General features: G+C 43.8%; 1 protein-coding gene across 3 annotated transcripts in view; it reads left to right on the top strand.

Annotated features, from left to right (window-relative positions):
* nags (N-acetylglutamate synthase) overlaps nt 1-18,031 on the top strand; it is a 40,352-nt gene extending 22,321 nt beyond the window's left edge. For 2 of the 3 annotated variants that reach the window (XM_078529669.1, XM_078529668.1), the window contains 3 exons: nt 10,125-10,296; nt 11,544-11,726; nt 16,830-18,031. In XM_078529669.1, coding sequence (XP_078385795.1) covers nt 10,125-10,296; nt 11,544-11,726; nt 16,830-17,007 — 533 coding nt within the window. In that variant the 3' untranslated portion in view covers nt 17,008-18,031. Of the gene's footprint in view, nt 1-10,124; nt 10,297-11,543; nt 11,727-15,464; nt 15,547-16,829 lie in introns of all 3 variants that reach the window. The other variant, XR_013573406.1, reaches the window with a different exon arrangement.
* Nucleotides 18,032-19,003: the final 972 nt, after the last annotated feature.

Below are 19,003 nucleotides of genomic sequence, written 5' to 3'. Positions count from 1 at the left end.
ACATTGTGTACAAGTGGTTAACATCCATGTCCAGGCTGCTGTGGCTCAGTTCATAGCACCCTCGCCTTTGAATCAGAGGGTTGTGGGTTCATGTCCCACTCCCGGAAACCAAAAACTGTGATTGTACTCGAAAAAGTTGCAATCTGTGACTGTTGATAACTCGAAAGAGTTATATCTTCTTTACTTTCCTAACCCTGCCATTATGTGTTGGTGCGCCCCTGACATCCATAGTGGAGGTGGAGGCAGCCTGCTGACTGCTCTGCCCTGTCTGTGATGACCTTGGCAGGCATCCTTTGGAGAGCCAAGACCTGGAGGACCCCGGCCTGCTTTCGGGATCCTGCTGTGTGGCAGTGGCACCTCTTCGGCTTGTGGAGCTGAAGCTGCTGAGGTCACAGGAAGAGGAGATTCGGATGGGCCGGACACCTTTGAAGACACCTGGATGGATGGCCCTGGGGGAGGGGGGGTGGGTACACCTGCTGATCCTTCTCCCTGTGGGTGCCCAAGGGCCCCTGGCAGACTCCTTGAGGCAAAGGGGTAGCCGGAATGAGATCGGGCTGCCCCGCACCCCTCTCACGTACACAATGTTGGAGGCCAACTATGGGGTCGGCAATTGAGTTCATCCTGCGCGGCAGTGCAAGAGTGACTTCCTAAACCACGGTCTCCGTGGCAGATGCTATCCTAACAGTGTTGACCTAGGTGCATTGGCATGCCGGCACTATCACCTCGGCCTGAAGGTAGACGGACTCCTCCATCTTGCCTTGCAGTAAGGAGTGCAGCGGACATCCCTTCCTAATGTTCCTGAGCTTGCCTTTGCAGCTCCAGCAACTGTAACATGACCGAGTCCAGAGGCTTCTCATCTGACTCAGACTCAGCAAATTTCTGGCCTCCAGCAATCCTCCGAGCTCCTTGGACCTAGGAAGTCCCTGCTGCCACCTGGTGTGGATCAGACAGTGCGATGTGCTCACCAGATTGTGATCCCAAGGCTACTGTAAAGCTAGGTCCCACTGAGGTGTGTGTCTCTGCGCAGGTGGAGGGTGTGGGTGAGCACTGTGACGGGACTTCAGGGAGGGGGTTCAGCAGATTTCTCTTCTGAGCTTCCCTTGGAGGACCTGGGTCATGGACTGTCTTCATAGTTTCCCAGATGTGCCTGCGAAAGCAAGGAGAGATAATTAGTGCCTGGCAGTAGCCTGTGGAAGAGGACACATCACTCTTGGCATGTTTGTCTGATGGATGTTTCACTGCTGGATCCTCACTTGGTAGAGAATCGCCGACCTCACTGTCAGCACAGGAACGGTCCCAATCCTCGCCGACCAGTTGGATGACTCGATTTTCCAAGTCCGTGGGGACCTTGATGTCAGGCATTCCTCCACCGGTCTGCAACCTCTCCCTGTTGTTGTGCACCAGCTTGTCCTGTATGAATAGAGATGGAGAGAGTGTAAGCAAGATGCCTGCCAGGCCAGATGATAAGTATGCCTGGCATGTGTGGGTGATGAGTGGTCCCATGGCTGGGATGATGACAATGACAGTGCATGTGAGAGAGTGAATGGTGATGTCCCTTATGCTGGCAGTGAGTGATTTGAGAGAGTGAGAGTCAAGAGTAATGAAAAGAGTGACGTACCCTGGTGGAACGGAGGAGATCATTCACCCTGTTTTGGCACTGGGTGGCTGTCCTCTTTTGCAGTGCATTGGTGCTGACCACCGCTGCCACCATCTCTCAAATTAAATTGGTGATGCAGCTGCCCCTCCTGCAGCCAAAGTGAGGGGTAGAGGACATCACGGCAGGCCTCCACAGCATCCAAAAGGCACTTCAGGGACACGTCACTAAGCCTGGGGTTGCAGTCTTTTTGCCTTTCACGGCCATCTGGTCTCCCATGCAGCTGACCTGGGCTGAAAGCACTGAGGTGTGCGCGCGGCTGCACTTTAAATGTGGCGCCTGGAGTAATGAAGCGGCGAGGCAATGGCATGGCGGGTAAATGAAAGCCTGCCATGGAAACAGCGTATTTCCTGGGAATGCGTGATTAATGCAGTGGGTTTGGGACGATGTGGCGTGAGTAGCCTCCATTGCGGCCGACAGCTAAAACTTGGTTTTCCCCGCCCACTACCGCACTTAATGCCAAACTGTGACCATTCCACCCAGAGTGTTGCGAAATCTCAAATATGGGCTTCATGCAAAATCAGGCTACTTTTAAAAGCTTCTCTGACTATCTGGTGTTTGGGGTTTGCCAGTGACAATTCCCGTGGAATGCATTCAAATCTTTTTTTTTGTATAGCCCATATCTCACATCTATAAAGAAGATTAGAATAACTTAAAGATGGGCTTGGATTTTACGGCATGTTTTTGGCAGGGGTGGGGTAATCATGTAAAATATGATGGGTGGCTAGCCCACCGCCTTCCCATCCACCGCCTTCCCATCCACCCCTGACCTGGTCCCCATAATACAGTAGACCGGCAATGGCCAAAATCAGCCTGCCATTTTGAAAAAAATCATTAACGAGCAATTGAGCTTGTTAACAAGCCAATTGACCTGAATATTACACTGCCTATGCCATAATGCGGTTGGTGTGGGTACAGCTGAGAGAGGGGAGTTCACTATTTCACCATCTGGGGTAGAAAAGTAGGAAGGAAGGTGAGAGTGTGGAGAGGACACTTAGATTAGGAGAAATAAACACGAGAGGACATGGCTTTAGGGTGAAAGGGGAAAGGTTTAGGGAACATTAGGGGGAACTTCTTCACTCAGAGAGTGGTGGGAGTGTGGAACGAGCTACCATCTGACGTGGTAAATGCGGGCTCACTCTTAAGTTTTAAGAATAAATTGGATAGATACATTGATGGGAGAGGTCTGGAGGGTTATGGACTAGGTGCAGGTCAATGGGACTAGCGGAATAATATTTCGGCACAGACTAGAAGGGCCGAATGGCCTGTTTTCTGTGCTGTAGTGTTCTATGGTTCTATGGTTCAAGGTGTGGGGGAGGTGCCCTGTGTGCATCAGGGCAGCCATCCCCAAAATGACACCATCTGCTTTGTGCCTCCCCACCTGGCCTATAAAAACCATCACCCCGCTCATCTCTCCACCCTCCCTAGGATGTCCTATCTCTTCCTGCCCCTAAAAGCCCGGGATTTACCTTAGTCCAGGATCCATTGATGATCTTCCTGGGACTACTTGCAGTCCCATCAGTGCCCACTACTGAGTTCTGGCCATGCTGGGACTGCTTGAGCTGTCCTCCAATCAGATTGGCTGGCAGCTCTTGAGGGCAGGACTTCTTCCCACTGAGGGGGCATAAGCCCCACTCGTTAAGGCCGCCGGCAGTACGTTACTGCTGTAACGGGGGTGCCTTTTTTTTTAAGTCGGTCAGTTTGAAACCAACTTTTGCCGCCCCACCCACATAAAATTCGGCCCATGATATCGTGGTTGACATGGTGATGGCCCCACTTTCTGCAGATCATATGGAGGTACTTCAAGGCACCTCCAACCTGCCTTGGGATTTGGGGTGATGGTGCTGCCCTGTTTTGTGGGTCCCAAAGTAGATTAGTTACACCACTTGTTGTGTATTTGCAACTTATTCTAAAATCAGTGTGATGGACTCCGCTCAGAAATAACACAAGGGCAAGGGACATCACCCCAAGCGGACTGTCGACACATTTTCAGTAACTTAATTCAAAAGTAACAATTTGCCAACAATCAAAAATGGTGCATTTCCACATCACATGTCATCCAATGACAGATGAAATTAAATATAGGATCCCTTTGTTAACCAATTTGGCTTCATTCCTCATGGCTCATGGTCTCAGTTGGCCAGCTAAGTCAGATCGTGTATGATGGCACCACAGTGACGTAGAATATATATTTTAAAAAGCTTAAAGGGGTAGCTGGACTGATGGCAATGTGCCACCAGCAAAGGAAAAAGGAAAGACACCAAAATATACCCTGACACCCACTGAATAAAGAATGAATCTCTTACATATAATGAGATCCAAACAACTGATGGCTCAAATTCTACTAAACATGTTACAATACATATCTATTATTAGCTCTGTCCTCCTCCATCAGGTACCACACCCTACAAGTGGCTTGGCCCAAAGTATTTGCTTTGGTTTGCTTTTGCCTTGTGCAGTAATGCTGACCAGGAAACTATCCTGCTCTTACCACCTGCCATCATGTGTATTGGAAGGATTTACAGGCTGATCAACCTGCTTGGCCACATTATGAACATATCTTCCGTAGCCATCAAGTCCTGAAGTGAGACTTGAACCCTGAATTTCTGGCCCACGGGTAGGGACACTACCACTGTGCCAGAAGACCTCCTATTAGCTCTATATGGATACCAAACAAAAGTAATGTAAGTTCACTTGTTATCAAACAGTCATTTCACTTAGTATTTCATATATATTCCCAATGTGTGCTATATTTCATGCCTGCATCTTTATATTCAGTTGTTGACTTTAGTCCAGAATGTGTATATTCTCAGATGACTTCCTTGTGGCTTCTGTGGAGCAGGAAGGCATGAAATCCAATCCTTCTGGGAATCCCAAAGCCAATTACCCAGAAGACAATTGGAAAAGCTGCCTCCAGGCAACAACCTCCACAGGGCCACTTGTGAAACAGTGCAGATTATTGGGAGGACCACAGTGGAAAGCAATAAGGCCATTAACTAGCCCACCTCACACCCAGGAACAACTTGGGAAAGGCAATGGAGCAAAAACACGAGATCTGAACATTATATAGTCACTGCATAGACTCTTTTACAACAATGACATCATCAGGTTGTATTGCATTCTACAGCCAGGCTAGGCCAGAGCAACTGAGCAACTTTCTATATTCAAGGTCTGTTCTCCATACTGGCTTGCAAGCAGCCACCCTTCTCTATCCATTTCATTAGAATGTTCATCTCGTCTTCTGTTCCACACGCATGACCAGTTTGTGTTACTGTTGCAGTAAGTTTAACATTTAGTTTTTGTACTGTTACTTATTATGCTTCTCAATGGAATCCGGAATGCAATATCAAAGTCTGTGGATGACTTCAAGTTGGGCGAGGAGGTCTAACAAAATTCAAGACATTAACAAACTTGCAGAATGGGTATGTAAATAGCAAATTAATTTCAGTATAGATGAGTGGGAAGTTATCCATTTATGGTAAGAGGAATATGGATGCCATTTACTCAAAAAATAGTCTAATTGCGATAAAGGTACAAAGAGATTAAGAAACAGATTCACAAATCATGAGGAGGAGCTTTGCATGTTAACAAAGCCATAAGAATGCAAACCAAGCACTGGAGCTCGTTTCTGGAAGAATAGAATTCAAGAGAAGTTATATTAAATTTACAGAGAATGGCACTTGGAGTTCTGTGTGCAGTTCTGCTCTCGATGTTATAAAAAAGACACAGAGGCACTGGAGAAGGCGCAAAAAATGATTTACAAGGTCAATAGCAGAAGGGAGAGGTTATAAATATCAGGAAACACAGAACAGGCTGGTACTCTTTTTGTCTCTAGGAAAGAGAAGACCAAAAGCTGAGCTGATAGAGGTCTTCCAAATTGTGAAGAGGTTCAATATTATAGTCACGAATAAATCCAATAAAGAATTCAGGAGACAATTCTTCACTCAGAATGGTTAGAATTGGTACATGAAGTAGTTGAGATGAATAGCGTAAATGCCTGTAAGTGGAACCTAGATAGGGTATATGGGGAAGAAAATAGAAGGATATGTTGATGGGCGAGATGAAGTGAGGTGGGAGGAGATTAAGCAGAAACACTGACCGGCCAGCGTCAGGTGAGTTTGGTGGCGTGAGCGGATAATATGGCGTGATCGGTTTCACAATGGCGTGATGGATGATCGTCCGCTCGGCCAACCGATGGCAGCCCACGTTCTCCGCCATCGGACCTCAGAAACCTCACTGTAATACATCTGCACATTATTAGGCCAGCCCACCAGAATCGTGCCCCAAGTCTGGATTGTCCGCGGGAAAACACGCCAACGTGTTTCACAACAGCACCTAAGCGACGTGCACTTGGCAGGCTGCACTTCGCTCGGGATTTCAAGGTTTGTTTGCCTACCTTGCTTCGGTCAGCACTCGCAGTCATCAGCACCAGGCTTCACACACAGCGCCACATCACTTTTAGGGGGGCTCACGGCAGGTCTCGACCTACCAGACTATCCATATGTGGGTGGCTTTTCAATGGTTACAAGGCTAGGGCTTACTTTACCAAGGGGGAGAAGTGGCCTCAGGCAAGGGAAGAGACTGCAGGACAAGAGCTGTACTGAGTAAGGAGGGTAACCCAGGGTGTGTGTGGGGGCACATGTTGACCTGTTCAAGTGGCCTCAAGATGGTGATGCCTGAGGAGGCAGTCAACAGAGGGGATGAGGCCTGATGGACATGTTGAGGGTATGTGTATGAGAATAGGTGGTGATGTCCCTTGAGCTGGCAGTGAGTGAGATGCCAGTGAATGTGTGATGGGCTTGAGTGTGTGCGTTTAGAGTGATGAGATGATTGCCATACCCTGGGTGCAAGGATGAGATCATTCAACCTCTTTCTGCATTGGGTGGCCAACCTCTTCTGTGCAGCATTGGCACTGATCGCTGCCATCGCCTACCAAGCTATAAAAAAAAAATGTCCTACACACGACTCTATGTCCCCAAATGTAAGCTGTGTTTCTGGCATCTGGAAAGTTCTGGAATGTTAAGGAGCATTTTCTGCTTTTATGCCTAGATTTTTATTGCACATTGAGCGTGGCTTGTCAGGTGTTAATTGTTTTAGTTTTCAAGATCACACGTAATCAAAAATAAAATCATTCTGACTTGTTTTCAAAGTTATTTTCAGCCCATTTTCCCCAAAGTACTAATTGGGGTAAGGAGTTGATATAGGCTCATTCTACATACATCTTTACTCAATAAGCTCACAGATAAATATCAAGGTTAACTCAACTCCTCTTGCAATTAGTAGCCCATTATGTTTTACCATGGAAACACAGGACGGAATTTTACCACGGCAGGGTTTAAAGGCCCCGCCGAAGTCAATGGAGTTTTGAGCGGCTTGCTGTATTTTACAGCTCAGGTCCTGCCGTGACAGGGAAGTAAAATTCTGCCCACAGACATTTGGAGCTGCATGTTACAGCAAGGGTACGAGTGTTGACTCTTTGGCCTGTTTGCTTCTTCGGCCCATTGCTGTTAGCTAGCTTTAAACTTGGATGGACATTAATTAAGAGAGTCCCTTAGCATAAAAGTACGAGCTTCCTTAATTATCAAAGAGTTAAAGCCTATCTTTGGAAGGTGTCAGCTAATATAATTGTACTGAAGGAGAGTTCTGTATACAACATGGAGCAATTTTTGCATGTTGTCTGAACTATTTGTGCTTTGCTTCGCATTCTGCTTCTACACACAAGGACTATTGGTGCTGGTCTACAAACACGCCCAACTTTTAATTGAATTGTGAAGCAGATGATCAAAAAGGTTAAATGCCAATCTCAGCTTGTGTAACTGGCGAATTGATATTTCAGCTGGTAGTTACAAAATGTTTTGGCTGTTTAACTCTATGCAGTGGAAAGATGTATATCTATAATGACACAACAATTCTATTACTTGCACACACATTGGCCAGCGTATGATCTAGTAGGCAAGACTTGAATTATGTGACTCGGTCACACTCCTATGATACTCATTCACTTGGCTGTATTTACCCGAAAGATCTGGAATCCAAGTATCTCCCTCTTTTTTAGTCGTATGTTTCTTGAGTAATTCTCTGCAACCTCCCCTTCTTCCCTGGGAAAATGCTAGGGCGGTGATTTTGATGGCAATTGTGGTGGTTACGATCTGGAATGTGCAAGAGGCCAGAATTGGAAGAGTGCAGACATCTCAGACAATAGAGGTTACAGAGATAGGGAGGAGCATGGCCATAGAGGGATTGAAAACAAGGATGAAAATTTTTTAAATTACAGCATTGCTGGACCAGGAGCCAATACAGGTCAGCGAGCACAGGGTTGATGGATTAACAGGATTTGGTGTAAATTAAGACACTGGCAGGAGATTTTTGTATGAGCTCAAGGTGCAGGTGTAGAGAAAGATGGGAGGCCAGCCAGGAGACCCCTGTGTTACAACCAAGTAAGGAAAGGTCAAATGGCTCTCCTCTTTGTCCTCTCCTCGTTTGACGGCAACAGGTTTTTTTCTTTAAAAAAAGGATATACTTGCCAGTTCAGGTTTTATGAAGACTTGGGATGTCACTGGACTGAGATGCATGTTCCACAGAATTTTACCAAGGATATAAAATGGCATAAGATAGTCACCATCACTTTTATTTGCAAGACATTTGGCAATCTTTATCCTTAAAAAGGATAAAAAATATCTGTTCTAATGATATGCCTTATTCAAATCCATATTGTGTTAAAATTGAGATTAACAGTTCCAGTTAAAATTCTTACTCTCATCCTAATTAGTTTGATTACTGAACTGATTCTGTAGTAGAAGGATGCGGTACATTAAGGGTTAACCTGGGACTGAGTACAGTACTGCCCACTGGTGATGTAAGAAGGCACCTGACCTAGAGTTCAGCAGTGTAGAGCTAGGTAGCAACATGTAAGGACATGCAATGGAGTCCTCTCCATACCTGTATCCTCGACTGTAAATATATACATAGTTCAGTAATGTTAATAAAGACATCTTGGTAACTTCCACGATACTGCTTAATGCTGTCTAAGCAGTACACACCATGGATAATGACAACCCAACAAACCAATCCTGACAGCAATGTATTCCCTAATGTCAGTCACAATATGGATATGTGCCCTCTTGAAGGGAAATCATTTAAGATGAGAGCTGATTCTCGAACCTAACTAAAGATAGAGTTCAGTGTATATAATGGGTCTTTTGCCTAGAACCTAAACCAGCTCATAGGTATCGACCAACAGAATTGATTCTAAGCCTAACTAGATCAGGACATTCCAAGCTTCTGGTCTCTGGGCTGCACTGGTTTGAATTATGGGGCAGGATTTTTTGCTGGGTGTGCAAGCGCGCGCCTGACACACCCGAGCATGAAAAAGCGCGTTGACGTCGACAGCACACCCGCCGACAATTAAAAGGCCTATTAAGGCCATTAAGTTAACAATTGTCCTGAATTTTCCACTGCCCGTTCAACCTAACAGTTGACAGGCAGGCGAAAAGGCCAAGCGGCCTTTGCATTTCTTAGGAAACCTCATCCACGGGTGGGATGAGATTTCCTAAAGTAAATAAAAATAAAATAAAAATTTAACACTTGAATTAAAAACATTTTATGTTTTATGGCATTTTTATTTTGTGCATTAGTCTTCTTAAACAGCGCTTCATCCCCCTGAGGCAGCTCCGTGCCCGTTCGCACTCCTCCCCCCCACCGCCTGCTCATATTCCACGCTGAGCTGGCCTTAATTGGCCCGCCCATGTAAAATGGCGGTGGGGTGCTGATTGCGGGCGGCGGTCAGCTTCCCAACCGCCTCCCCACCCCCCCATCCCGAGCACCCCCGCCAAGGGCAAAGTTCTGCTCATGGCATCTCAGGGAAAACACAAAAAACTTAAGTTCAAGTTCCTACTAAATTGCATGCATCTCAGTTTCTCATGGTAACAGATCTTGGTGGTCTGATTGATCCGCCAATCAGACAACAGCACTAAGAATAGCCCACTCCAAATTTGCAGGCCCATACGACTCAAACAGGATAAACCACTGAACTAGAAATACAAATACAAATGAGTTTACAGGCTTATCAAGATGCTTTCTCGACCTTCACTATATGGCTTGCAAGTTTATTCAGCAAGTGGATAAGAAAAGCCCACATTTAATCCACAGTCTGTCCTAAAATAGATGATTTTAACTGGGTAGGAATGCCAGTTCCTTGGGGTGGTGGGAGGGGGTGGGGAAATTGGCCAGAGTTTGTATTTGATTGCTGTTCAGCAACTTCCTTTGAAAACAGTATGGGTTGAAGGACAGTATGGGGCTTGGATTATGAATAGTGGCTATTTAGGTAAGCTATAGAAACTGCCTTATACCTGAGGTAGTGTAACTTAACAAGAAATATAACGCTTTCAGAAGGTGAGAAAATGATGGCGATACCACCCCTCTGACAGATTAGAGATGATGATTGTGAATATTCATTTTGAATTTATTACAGGAGCTGGAACACTATTCAAAAATGCTGAACCCATCCGCAAATACACAAGTCTCGATGCAATAGACACAACCCGTCTAATATCACTAATAAATAAATCTTTCGGAAAAGATCTATGCAAGGACTACATTTCATTACTGCCTCCCAGGCTACATTCTATTTATTTGTCTGAAGGGTAAGCCTGTTCATTTGTGTTTAATTACTGTTGAGATTTAGTAACCTATCATTTTCGTTTTGCAATACTTTCCCTAATATCAACAGTTAAATAGTTCCTAAGGATCACACCTGCTTTCATTTGACTTCAAGATATCTGGAAAATGACACGAGCTCATGGTGTAGGCAGAATGAAGGTGCACTTAAGAGATGTCAGTGAAATTCAGGTTACAATCCACCCCAAACAGGAAGAATGGGAATTTCTTTTACCTCTTCTGAAGATTGTTAATCTTAAAACATGTCCTCAGCTCAGGCCGCAAGCTATCCAACTATGTGTGATACTGCAGCTGAGCCCAACCTCATCCTCACCTGATGTCTGCGTATGCATACTTCCCAACAAGTGATCAGAAATAGGAACCCTAATTTCTTTCCCACCAATTCAACCTCCCTCCCCAGCCCAGAGGCACTCAGGCCAATTTGATGGTCTTTTTGTCACCCTAACTGGAGATTGAATCACTCAGCACACAGTAAAGTCCGACCTTGTGGATGCAATGCATTTGGTTCTTCCTACTTCATAAAATTAACGGATGTCTCTTCTCTCCAGACCCTCATAACTGGTGGTTATGTGATTTTGCGTAACTTAGATGGGGAGAAAGTTGGATGAAAAATTAGTTGTACCATGCAAAGCTAAACATTAAAGTTGTTGCTAAATCCGACAAGTTTTGTAAAGCAGGTCAGGTTAACCCCATGAAGACATGAATGAAGCAGGGCTCTGGTCCTCTCCATAGCTGGAACACAATTGCTCAGTGTGTTTGGACATAATGAGACACATTTTCTGTGCAAGGTGTTTATGATTACGTCAGGGATTATATAGATTACACATTTCTCAGGATAAGGGGTCGACTGAGATGAGGAGAAATTTCTTCACTCAGAGGGTCGTAAATCCTTGGAATTCCCAGTCCCAGAGGTTGTGGATGTTCCATCATTAATTATATTTAAGGCTGAGATAGACAGATTTTTGGTCCCTCGGGGAATCAAGGGATACAGGGAGCAGACAGGAAAGAGGAGTTGAAGCCAAAGATCAGCCATGATCGTACTGAATGTCGGAGCAGGCCACAAGAACTTCTACTGTTCCTATTTCTTATGTTCTTATATTATGTTCTTATGGAGAAAATAGTGACTGAATTGCTGTAGCATGTGACATGATTTCTTTCAATAATTAATGGTTTGAACAGCTCACAGCAACTATTTTCTTATGTGTTGCCACAGATACAGTGCTGCTGCAATTATCACCAGAGAGCCTGTCCTGAATGGGATGCCGTACCTTGACAAATTTGTTGTCAGCACAAATAAACGTGGCCAAGGTACCAGCTTGATGCTGTGGGAATGTATTCGGCAGGATTTTGACTCGCTGTTCTGGAGATCGAGGGCAACAAACAGAATCAATCCCTGGTACATTACTTTCGAAATTTACCATTTATCAACTGTATTTTCCTTAAATAATTCATTGTCACCTACGAAGTTTACATTTCAGGCTGAGGTTGCAGGATATTCATAGGGATGTTCAAAGAACCATTAGACAGTTACATAATATAGTGTGTAGTCAGGGATTGTGTCCGTTTATGGAACACAACTGCTACACAAAGTTGTAGAACAGGGTTATTAGTGCTCATGTCCTGATGCTCAATACAGAACAATCAAGCATAGACATATGGTCTAGATTTCATCATCAGGTGACTCTGTTTGTAAGCAAGGGTGACCTGTCCAAGGCCAGGTCTTCTGGTCATTTTTCCACTCCTTGCAGTCCTGCACTTCCTTCTTCAGTTGCTCATAACAGCCTCCTGTTTTCAACTTCAACGATTAGGGAAAAGAATACATGAGGTGGTTTCCCTTCCTTATATGTGCTTAAAAGAAACACAAGTCCTCTTCCTGAAGGATCCTCTACAGTGCAATAAAATCAAAAAAAAAATATTCAATTACACAGCGGAGGAATAAATAATAGTCACCTTCACCAGTTTCAATGCAATAAATTTTCTTAATTCTTTATACATTCTTTTGAAATAGTAATGGTGAAACAGATCTAATCCTGGACCTCTACCCCAAACCATAGTTTCTAGTTTGACTCTACTGCAACAGGTATCTTTCCCAAGAATCACTAACACCTGGATACAGTTTCTCTAACAAACCAACACATCTTGTGGCCAAAATGGAACTTTTCAATAATTTAGTTAAAGTTTCACAAATGCAACAGGTGTCTCTGCACCCTTCTTTGCTCCATATTGATGGTCATGCCTTCAGCTGCCTTGTTACTGAGTTCTGGAATTACCTCTCTAAATCCCTCCATTCTACCTTCCTCTTCACCTTAATTAAGAACTTCATTAAAATCCACCTCTTGTACCAAGCTTTTGGTCACCTCTCCTAATACCTTCGTCCTTGGTTCAGCATCCTTTTTTTATGATGCCTGTGACACACCTGAGATGTTTTTCTATGTTAAAAGTGCTACATAAATGCAAGTCCACATTTATGATCTGGCAGCAATTAATAACGTATTTAACAAGCTATGTCTTCACATGTAAATCACACCTTGTGGCCTTGTCCATGTCTAACAAACAATTAAAATTCATTGTGTGGATGATTGCTTGAAGTCTGACTGGAACAATAAATCTGTACGTTTCATAACCTTGGGCCAAGATTTCTCTCTCTAGGTGGGTAGCGGGTGAGTTGGGAAATTTTCCACAGCAAAAAGTACCTCATCAGACCAGATTTCCACTTTGCGAGGGTGGGTGTGAGATGGAGTTGAGCCTGCTGCCCCGAACGCAGATCGGAGACGGCCACAGGGGCTGCTGAGTGCACCACCTCGGTTACCTGGGACCGCGTCCCATTGTTTCCTTAAATTTTAGGCCCCTCAAGCCCTCACTCCTCACACCCCATCACCACCCACACATACTCCCCATGCCACCTCCATTTCCCCATGCCCCCCACCCACCACCATTTGTCCTTATAGCCTCCATGCCAACTCAACCAGTATCCACCATGGGCAGACCTCAGGAGCCATTGTTGAGATGAAATAACATAAAGGTCTAAACATCTAATACAGTTTTCACTACTCCTGTTCATGAAAGCCCATTCAAAACTTATAGATCCCCTCACTACTTAATCCCTTATAAAAACAAACAGACTTGTATTTGTAACCCCACATCAAAAGACAGCTAATCCTTTAACAACCTCTTTGAGTTATCAAACTGTGAACCTAGGTTGTGGAATGTAGGTTGTGGGAATCAGCCAAACATTAATAATGACATAATATAGCCCTTGTGGAAATGCCAACAAACAGTTATTGTAACTACTCATACAGATTTTCTTCACCCTCACTCAGCTTGCATTTTTTTCACCTTTCGCTGACACAAGCCAGCAGTTCCTTTAATTTTTAAAGGGCTGGGGATTTAAATAAGTTCACATCATGACCGTTCTATAGACTTTATCTGCACTTCATGAGCATTTACATCTACTCTAAAAATTTGCGACTCCCACACTGAGGGTTAAGGCTCTTGCTACAGCGAAAATGAGGTCTGTTTGAGTTTGGGTTTCCCTCGTGTGTGTTACACACACACACATACACCACCCCCCCCCCCCACCCCCCCCCCCCCCCACCCCCACCACCACCACCAACTAGCAAAAATGGAACCTGTCAGAAATAGGGGTGGGACTTCCACATTCGGATTCTGCCTGCCATTTTTAAAGGTCCACAGAGTCATGGAGAGTCTGCAAAAACCCAGTCCCTTGTGTCTAGCGACTTCTGTGATTTCAGATGTCGTTATTTTGGCTCACATCCCAATTCCCTTGTCAGATCATAACTGATAAGGTAGGACCATAGTGCGAAAGGCAGAATGAAAATGACTAATGAAGAAATACCAAAGTATAAATGTTACAAAGTCAAGGATCAGCAATCTGTACAAGAACCAACAAATGAGAATAGGAAGCAAGTGAAGCACTCAGCAACAGCTTGCATTTAGATAGCCCCTTTAGCATAGTAAAATATCCCACGGTACTTCACAGGAGAGATGATCAAACAAAAAGGTTTGGCATCATGTTTTATCAGTCATTTCAGAACAAAAATATTCTTCCCAACATTAACAAGTTACATGATTGATATGATTTAACAAGACTGTAGTTTATATTTGGAGGTTTTAGAAATGTCTCTGTTGATGATTTCAATTCAGAGGCATCTCCCTCTTCAAACATCTGAAGCTTGAATTATGAACACTAGCAGGTAGGAAACAAAGAGGCTTAACCAACAAATGGATCTCCACAGTGTGCCAGTGCCACTTTATGCATGGCACACTGGTGGGCTACACTTCACATAATGCACCAGTATCAGAGCATATGTCTCACTCTGACAGATTCTAACTACCAGAACGCAGTTTGCACAAAGGAAGACTTGGCTTGCTGCATGAATAGCAAGTCTTAGAATTAATCATAATACAACCCCGAAACTTTTAAAGATACATCCCAAACACAGTTTTCTGAGTGGAAGAAGAACAAGAATTCTCAGAACAGTTGCTGTCATGGTTCTTTGCAGAACTACCATTAAATTGATAGGTGTCTATTTTTCCTCAAGGCCCAATCATTTGATTTTAAAATTTAGTGCCCATTGCTGTGTGCTGCATTCCCTGCCCACTTCCTACTGTGATCCACCTCAGCCTGCATGCAGCTGCCCCTCACCCCCACCTGCTATGCATGGCCTTTTGACCCCTGCTATTCTGTGCTCACTGTCTGCTGTTCTTCGGCTCAAGCAAGAATGCTTAACTACGCTCCCATGAGCAAAACAGCGGGCAATCAGCTTGTTGCTTATAAACAAATGAAAAAAAAGACTAAATACAACATTGAAGCCAAGCAATAAACAGGACAGTGCATGCCAGACAGAACACAGTCATTGAGCTGTGACAGGTACTATTCATACAATTCTGTTGCCAATTGTCCCATTCACCCATTCCTCTGCCACTGCCTTTCTGCTTTTTCTACCTCTCACTCATCCTGTTTTCCTTTGTCTTCGTTGCTACCTTCCTCATTCCCCAACCCTGCCCTCCGTTTCTGATAATGTCTTTCTTCCTTTTCTTCTGCCACTCTTGTTTCTCCTGCCTCTGTCTGCTTTTCTTAATCTTCTGTTATGTTTACTTGCGTAACATACAGACACGCCAGCAAACCGAAGCAGAGACTGAGTGGCACAGACAGAACTGGATAGCCAGAATGACATAGAAACTAATTTATAGAGGTAAGCCTGCTTGTATGCAAGAGCCACCTGAATGAAATTTTGGCAAGTCGATGCCAAGTACAAGCCGGCTTGACTGTTAAAGAACCAAATTGTAACCAAATTTGTGCAAAACCAAATTCTCGTAACTCCAGACAGTTAAAGAAAGGGCATGGCAGATTCAGGGCCTATTTTCTCTTGGGATCTTGATCGAGAACCAGTGCTTGTTAAATGAAATCTGGACCAATACATTTTTTCTCCCAATTTTCTCCCTTTTTTATTTCCTGAGGTACAGTCCCTTACTGCTAAAATCTCTCTGGCATCTTGAGTGATTGCCCATTGTTTTTCATGACCATAGGCAGTGAGTGCCAATGGGCTATTTGATCATTGTTAACTTCAGCAGTGCTGTCTTCGGCTGACAACTGTGTGTGCGTTTTCCGCCATGCGTCCTAAAAGCTGGATGTCTGGTTGGATTTCGCCATCCCACCCCTCCCCTCGTTCAGTGTGATCTCAACGATTTGTGGCCAATTGCAGGGAGGCCTACCAGCACTGTGCTTGAGTAACTTCAGGAGAGGCTGTGTATTCAACCTAGGATTTACCTGGTCTGCATTGAAATGCGTATGCATTCCAAAACCCAGTCTTGGATTTTATTTACCAAATGGCACAATGTACTGGTCATTGCCAGACTGGCATAATAATGATTAAATGCTGCACCTCAGAAAGAAGTGTTGTGAATAACTGATTCTTTGTCATTTTATAACCTCGCCTTTTTTCCTAAGAACATAAGAATTAGGAGGAGAAGGTCATTTGGCTCCACCATTCAGTAAGTTCATGGCTGATCTGATCTTGGCCTCAACTTCACTTTTCTGCCTGTTACCTACAACCCTAGACTCCCATGTAGTTAAAAATCTGTGTAATTCAGCCTTCAATATATTCAATGACATAGCCTCCAGTGCTCTCTGTGGTAGAGAATTCCCTCTGAGGGAACAAACCCCTACCTCATATCCATCTTAAATGGGCCGACCCCTTGTGAAACTGTGCCCCCTAGTTTTAGATTCCCCCATGAGGGGCAACATCCTTTCAGCATCTAACGTATCAGATCCCCTCAGAATCTTGTACGTTTCAATAATATCATATTCTTCTAATCTCCAATGAATGTAGACCCAACCTGCTCAACCTGACTTTTTCTTGTTTTCATTAATTTGGTTCTCATTTTGATTTAGCTTTTCTAAAGAATTGATGTGCATTTTGTGACAACCATGGTCAATTCAGTTGACAACCAATATACACGGTTTTCTCTTGTGCAGGTATTTCAAACAATGTGATGGAAGCTTTACAACTGGACAGTGGATAGTATTTTGGTATGGCCTGTCTAACATGCGTGACTCTTACGAACTGGTGGACCATGCTGAATGTTTACCTGATTCTTTTATACAACCAAAAGAGTCTATAGATCAACAAGCATCATCTGTTACAGAAAACTAAATCTCATCACTTACTGTGCCAGTTTTCCTTTTTTCATCAATGTCCAAAAACTTGCTACTCTAAGGTTGAACATGCCTTACTTAAGTTTCCTCCTCTGGCGCATCCAGATGCTGTGAACTTCTTGACCTTTTCAAGTTGGCAAATGGGATTGGTAACCTTCAAATTCCATTCGGGCAGAAGAGGGAATATTCTATTTACATAAACTGTAGCTAATAAAATCAAAGTGAATCAGAGCTCCAAAAAAGTGATAGTTTTAAACTCAACTTCATTTCTGTTTTTTCACAGGGTATTGACTTTTACAGGATATTGTTTTCTTTTTGTAGTGAATAATAACTGAAGGATTAGTAAATTTGTTTTAATTAAAACTGAAGCTGCCACCCCTGGGAATGGTAGCATGGTGGCTTCTTACTGGACTTGCAATCCAGAGGCCTGGACTAATAATCTAGAGACATGAGTTCAAATCGCACCATTTAAAAATTTAATTCAATTAATAAATAAATCAGGAATAAAAAGGTAGTATCAGAAACGTCGACCACATAACTACCAGATTTTTGTAAAAGCTCATCTCGTTCACTGCTTCCTTAAAGGAAGGAAATCTGCCATCCTTTTCCAATCTAGCTTGTTTGCAGCTCTAGATCCACAACAATGGTTGATTCTTAAACAAAAACAAAAATAGCTGGAAAAATTCAGCAGGTCTGACAGCATCTGCAGAGAGGAAGACAGTTAACGTTTCGAGTCCGTATGACTCTTCATCAGAACTAAAGAAAAATAGAAATGAGGTGAAATATAAGCTGTTTGAGGGGCGTGGGACAGGTAGAGCTGGATAGAGGGCCAGTGATAGGTGGAGGCAAAGAAGAGATTGCCAAAGATGTCATAGACAAATGGCGACATTGAGGGTAGAAAGCAGGACGAGTAAGTGACAGATAGCCCTAGTGAGGGTGGGGTCGGGGGAAGGGATCAAAATAGGCTAAAAGGTGGAGATAAAGCAATGGATGGAAATAAATTTTAAAATAATAATAGAAATAGGTGGGAAAAGAAAAATATATTAAAAATATATATAAATTATTGGAAAAAGGGGGATCAGAAAGGGGTGGGGATGGTGGAGAGAGTTCATGATCTGAAGTTGTTGAACTCAATGTTAAGTCCGGAAGGCTGTAAGGTGCCTAATCGGAAGATGAGGTGCTGTTCCTCCAATTTGTGCTGAGCTTCACTGGAACATTGCAGCAGGCCAAGAACGGACATGTGGGCATGAGAGCAGGGTGGTGTGTTGAAATGGCAAGCGACAGGAAGGTCATGGTCATGCTTGCGGTTGATTCTTAACTGCCCGCTGAAATGGCCAAGCAAGGCACTCTGTTAAGGACAGCTAGGAATGGCCAATAAATGCTGGCCTTGCCAGCGATGCCCAAGTTCTCTGAATGAATTAAAAATATAGTGATGAGCAGTGTGGGAGTTACAGGATTATATCACTTCTAAATGTAGATCACAAAGAAACAGCTAAAAACTTAGCACCTAGTTAGAGGTCTACATCTGTTGTTCGAGAGTCAATATAACTTGCAACTGTGCTATTGACCTGATTGATTTATTTTAGAACTGTTGAATGTAAAGACCCTGTTATCAGTTCCTGAAAGGCAATCATAGAATGTACTATACCCTGTATAGTATACATAGAATGCAACCATAAACTATGCCTTTGGTTAGAGCACAGGAACAGGCCTTCTGACTTGTCCTGCCCACGTCTGCTTAACTCAGCTAGTCCCACTCCCCTGCCTATTCCCTGCAGCCCTGCAAATTTCTTTCTTGAGATGCTTACTCCCAGCTTCTCCAATCTATCCACGTAACTGGATCCTCTGATCCCTTGAACCATTCTCCTAAATCTTTTCTGCCTTCTCATCCTTCCTTAAGTTTGGGCACAATACTCCAGTTGAGGCTGAACCAGTGTTTTATAAAGGCTCATCATTAACTTGCTTGTTTTTGGACTCTGTATGTCTCTATTTAT

Source organism: Cetorhinus maximus, chromosome 25, assembly GCF_964194155.1.
Source record: "Cetorhinus maximus chromosome 25, sCetMax3.hap1.1, whole genome shotgun sequence".
NCBI classification, from domain to species: Eukaryota; Metazoa; Chordata; class Chondrichthyes; order Lamniformes; family Cetorhinidae; genus Cetorhinus; species Cetorhinus maximus.
Note: the sequence above shows the minus strand (reverse complement) of the source record. Positions and strands in the feature narration are given on the sequence as shown.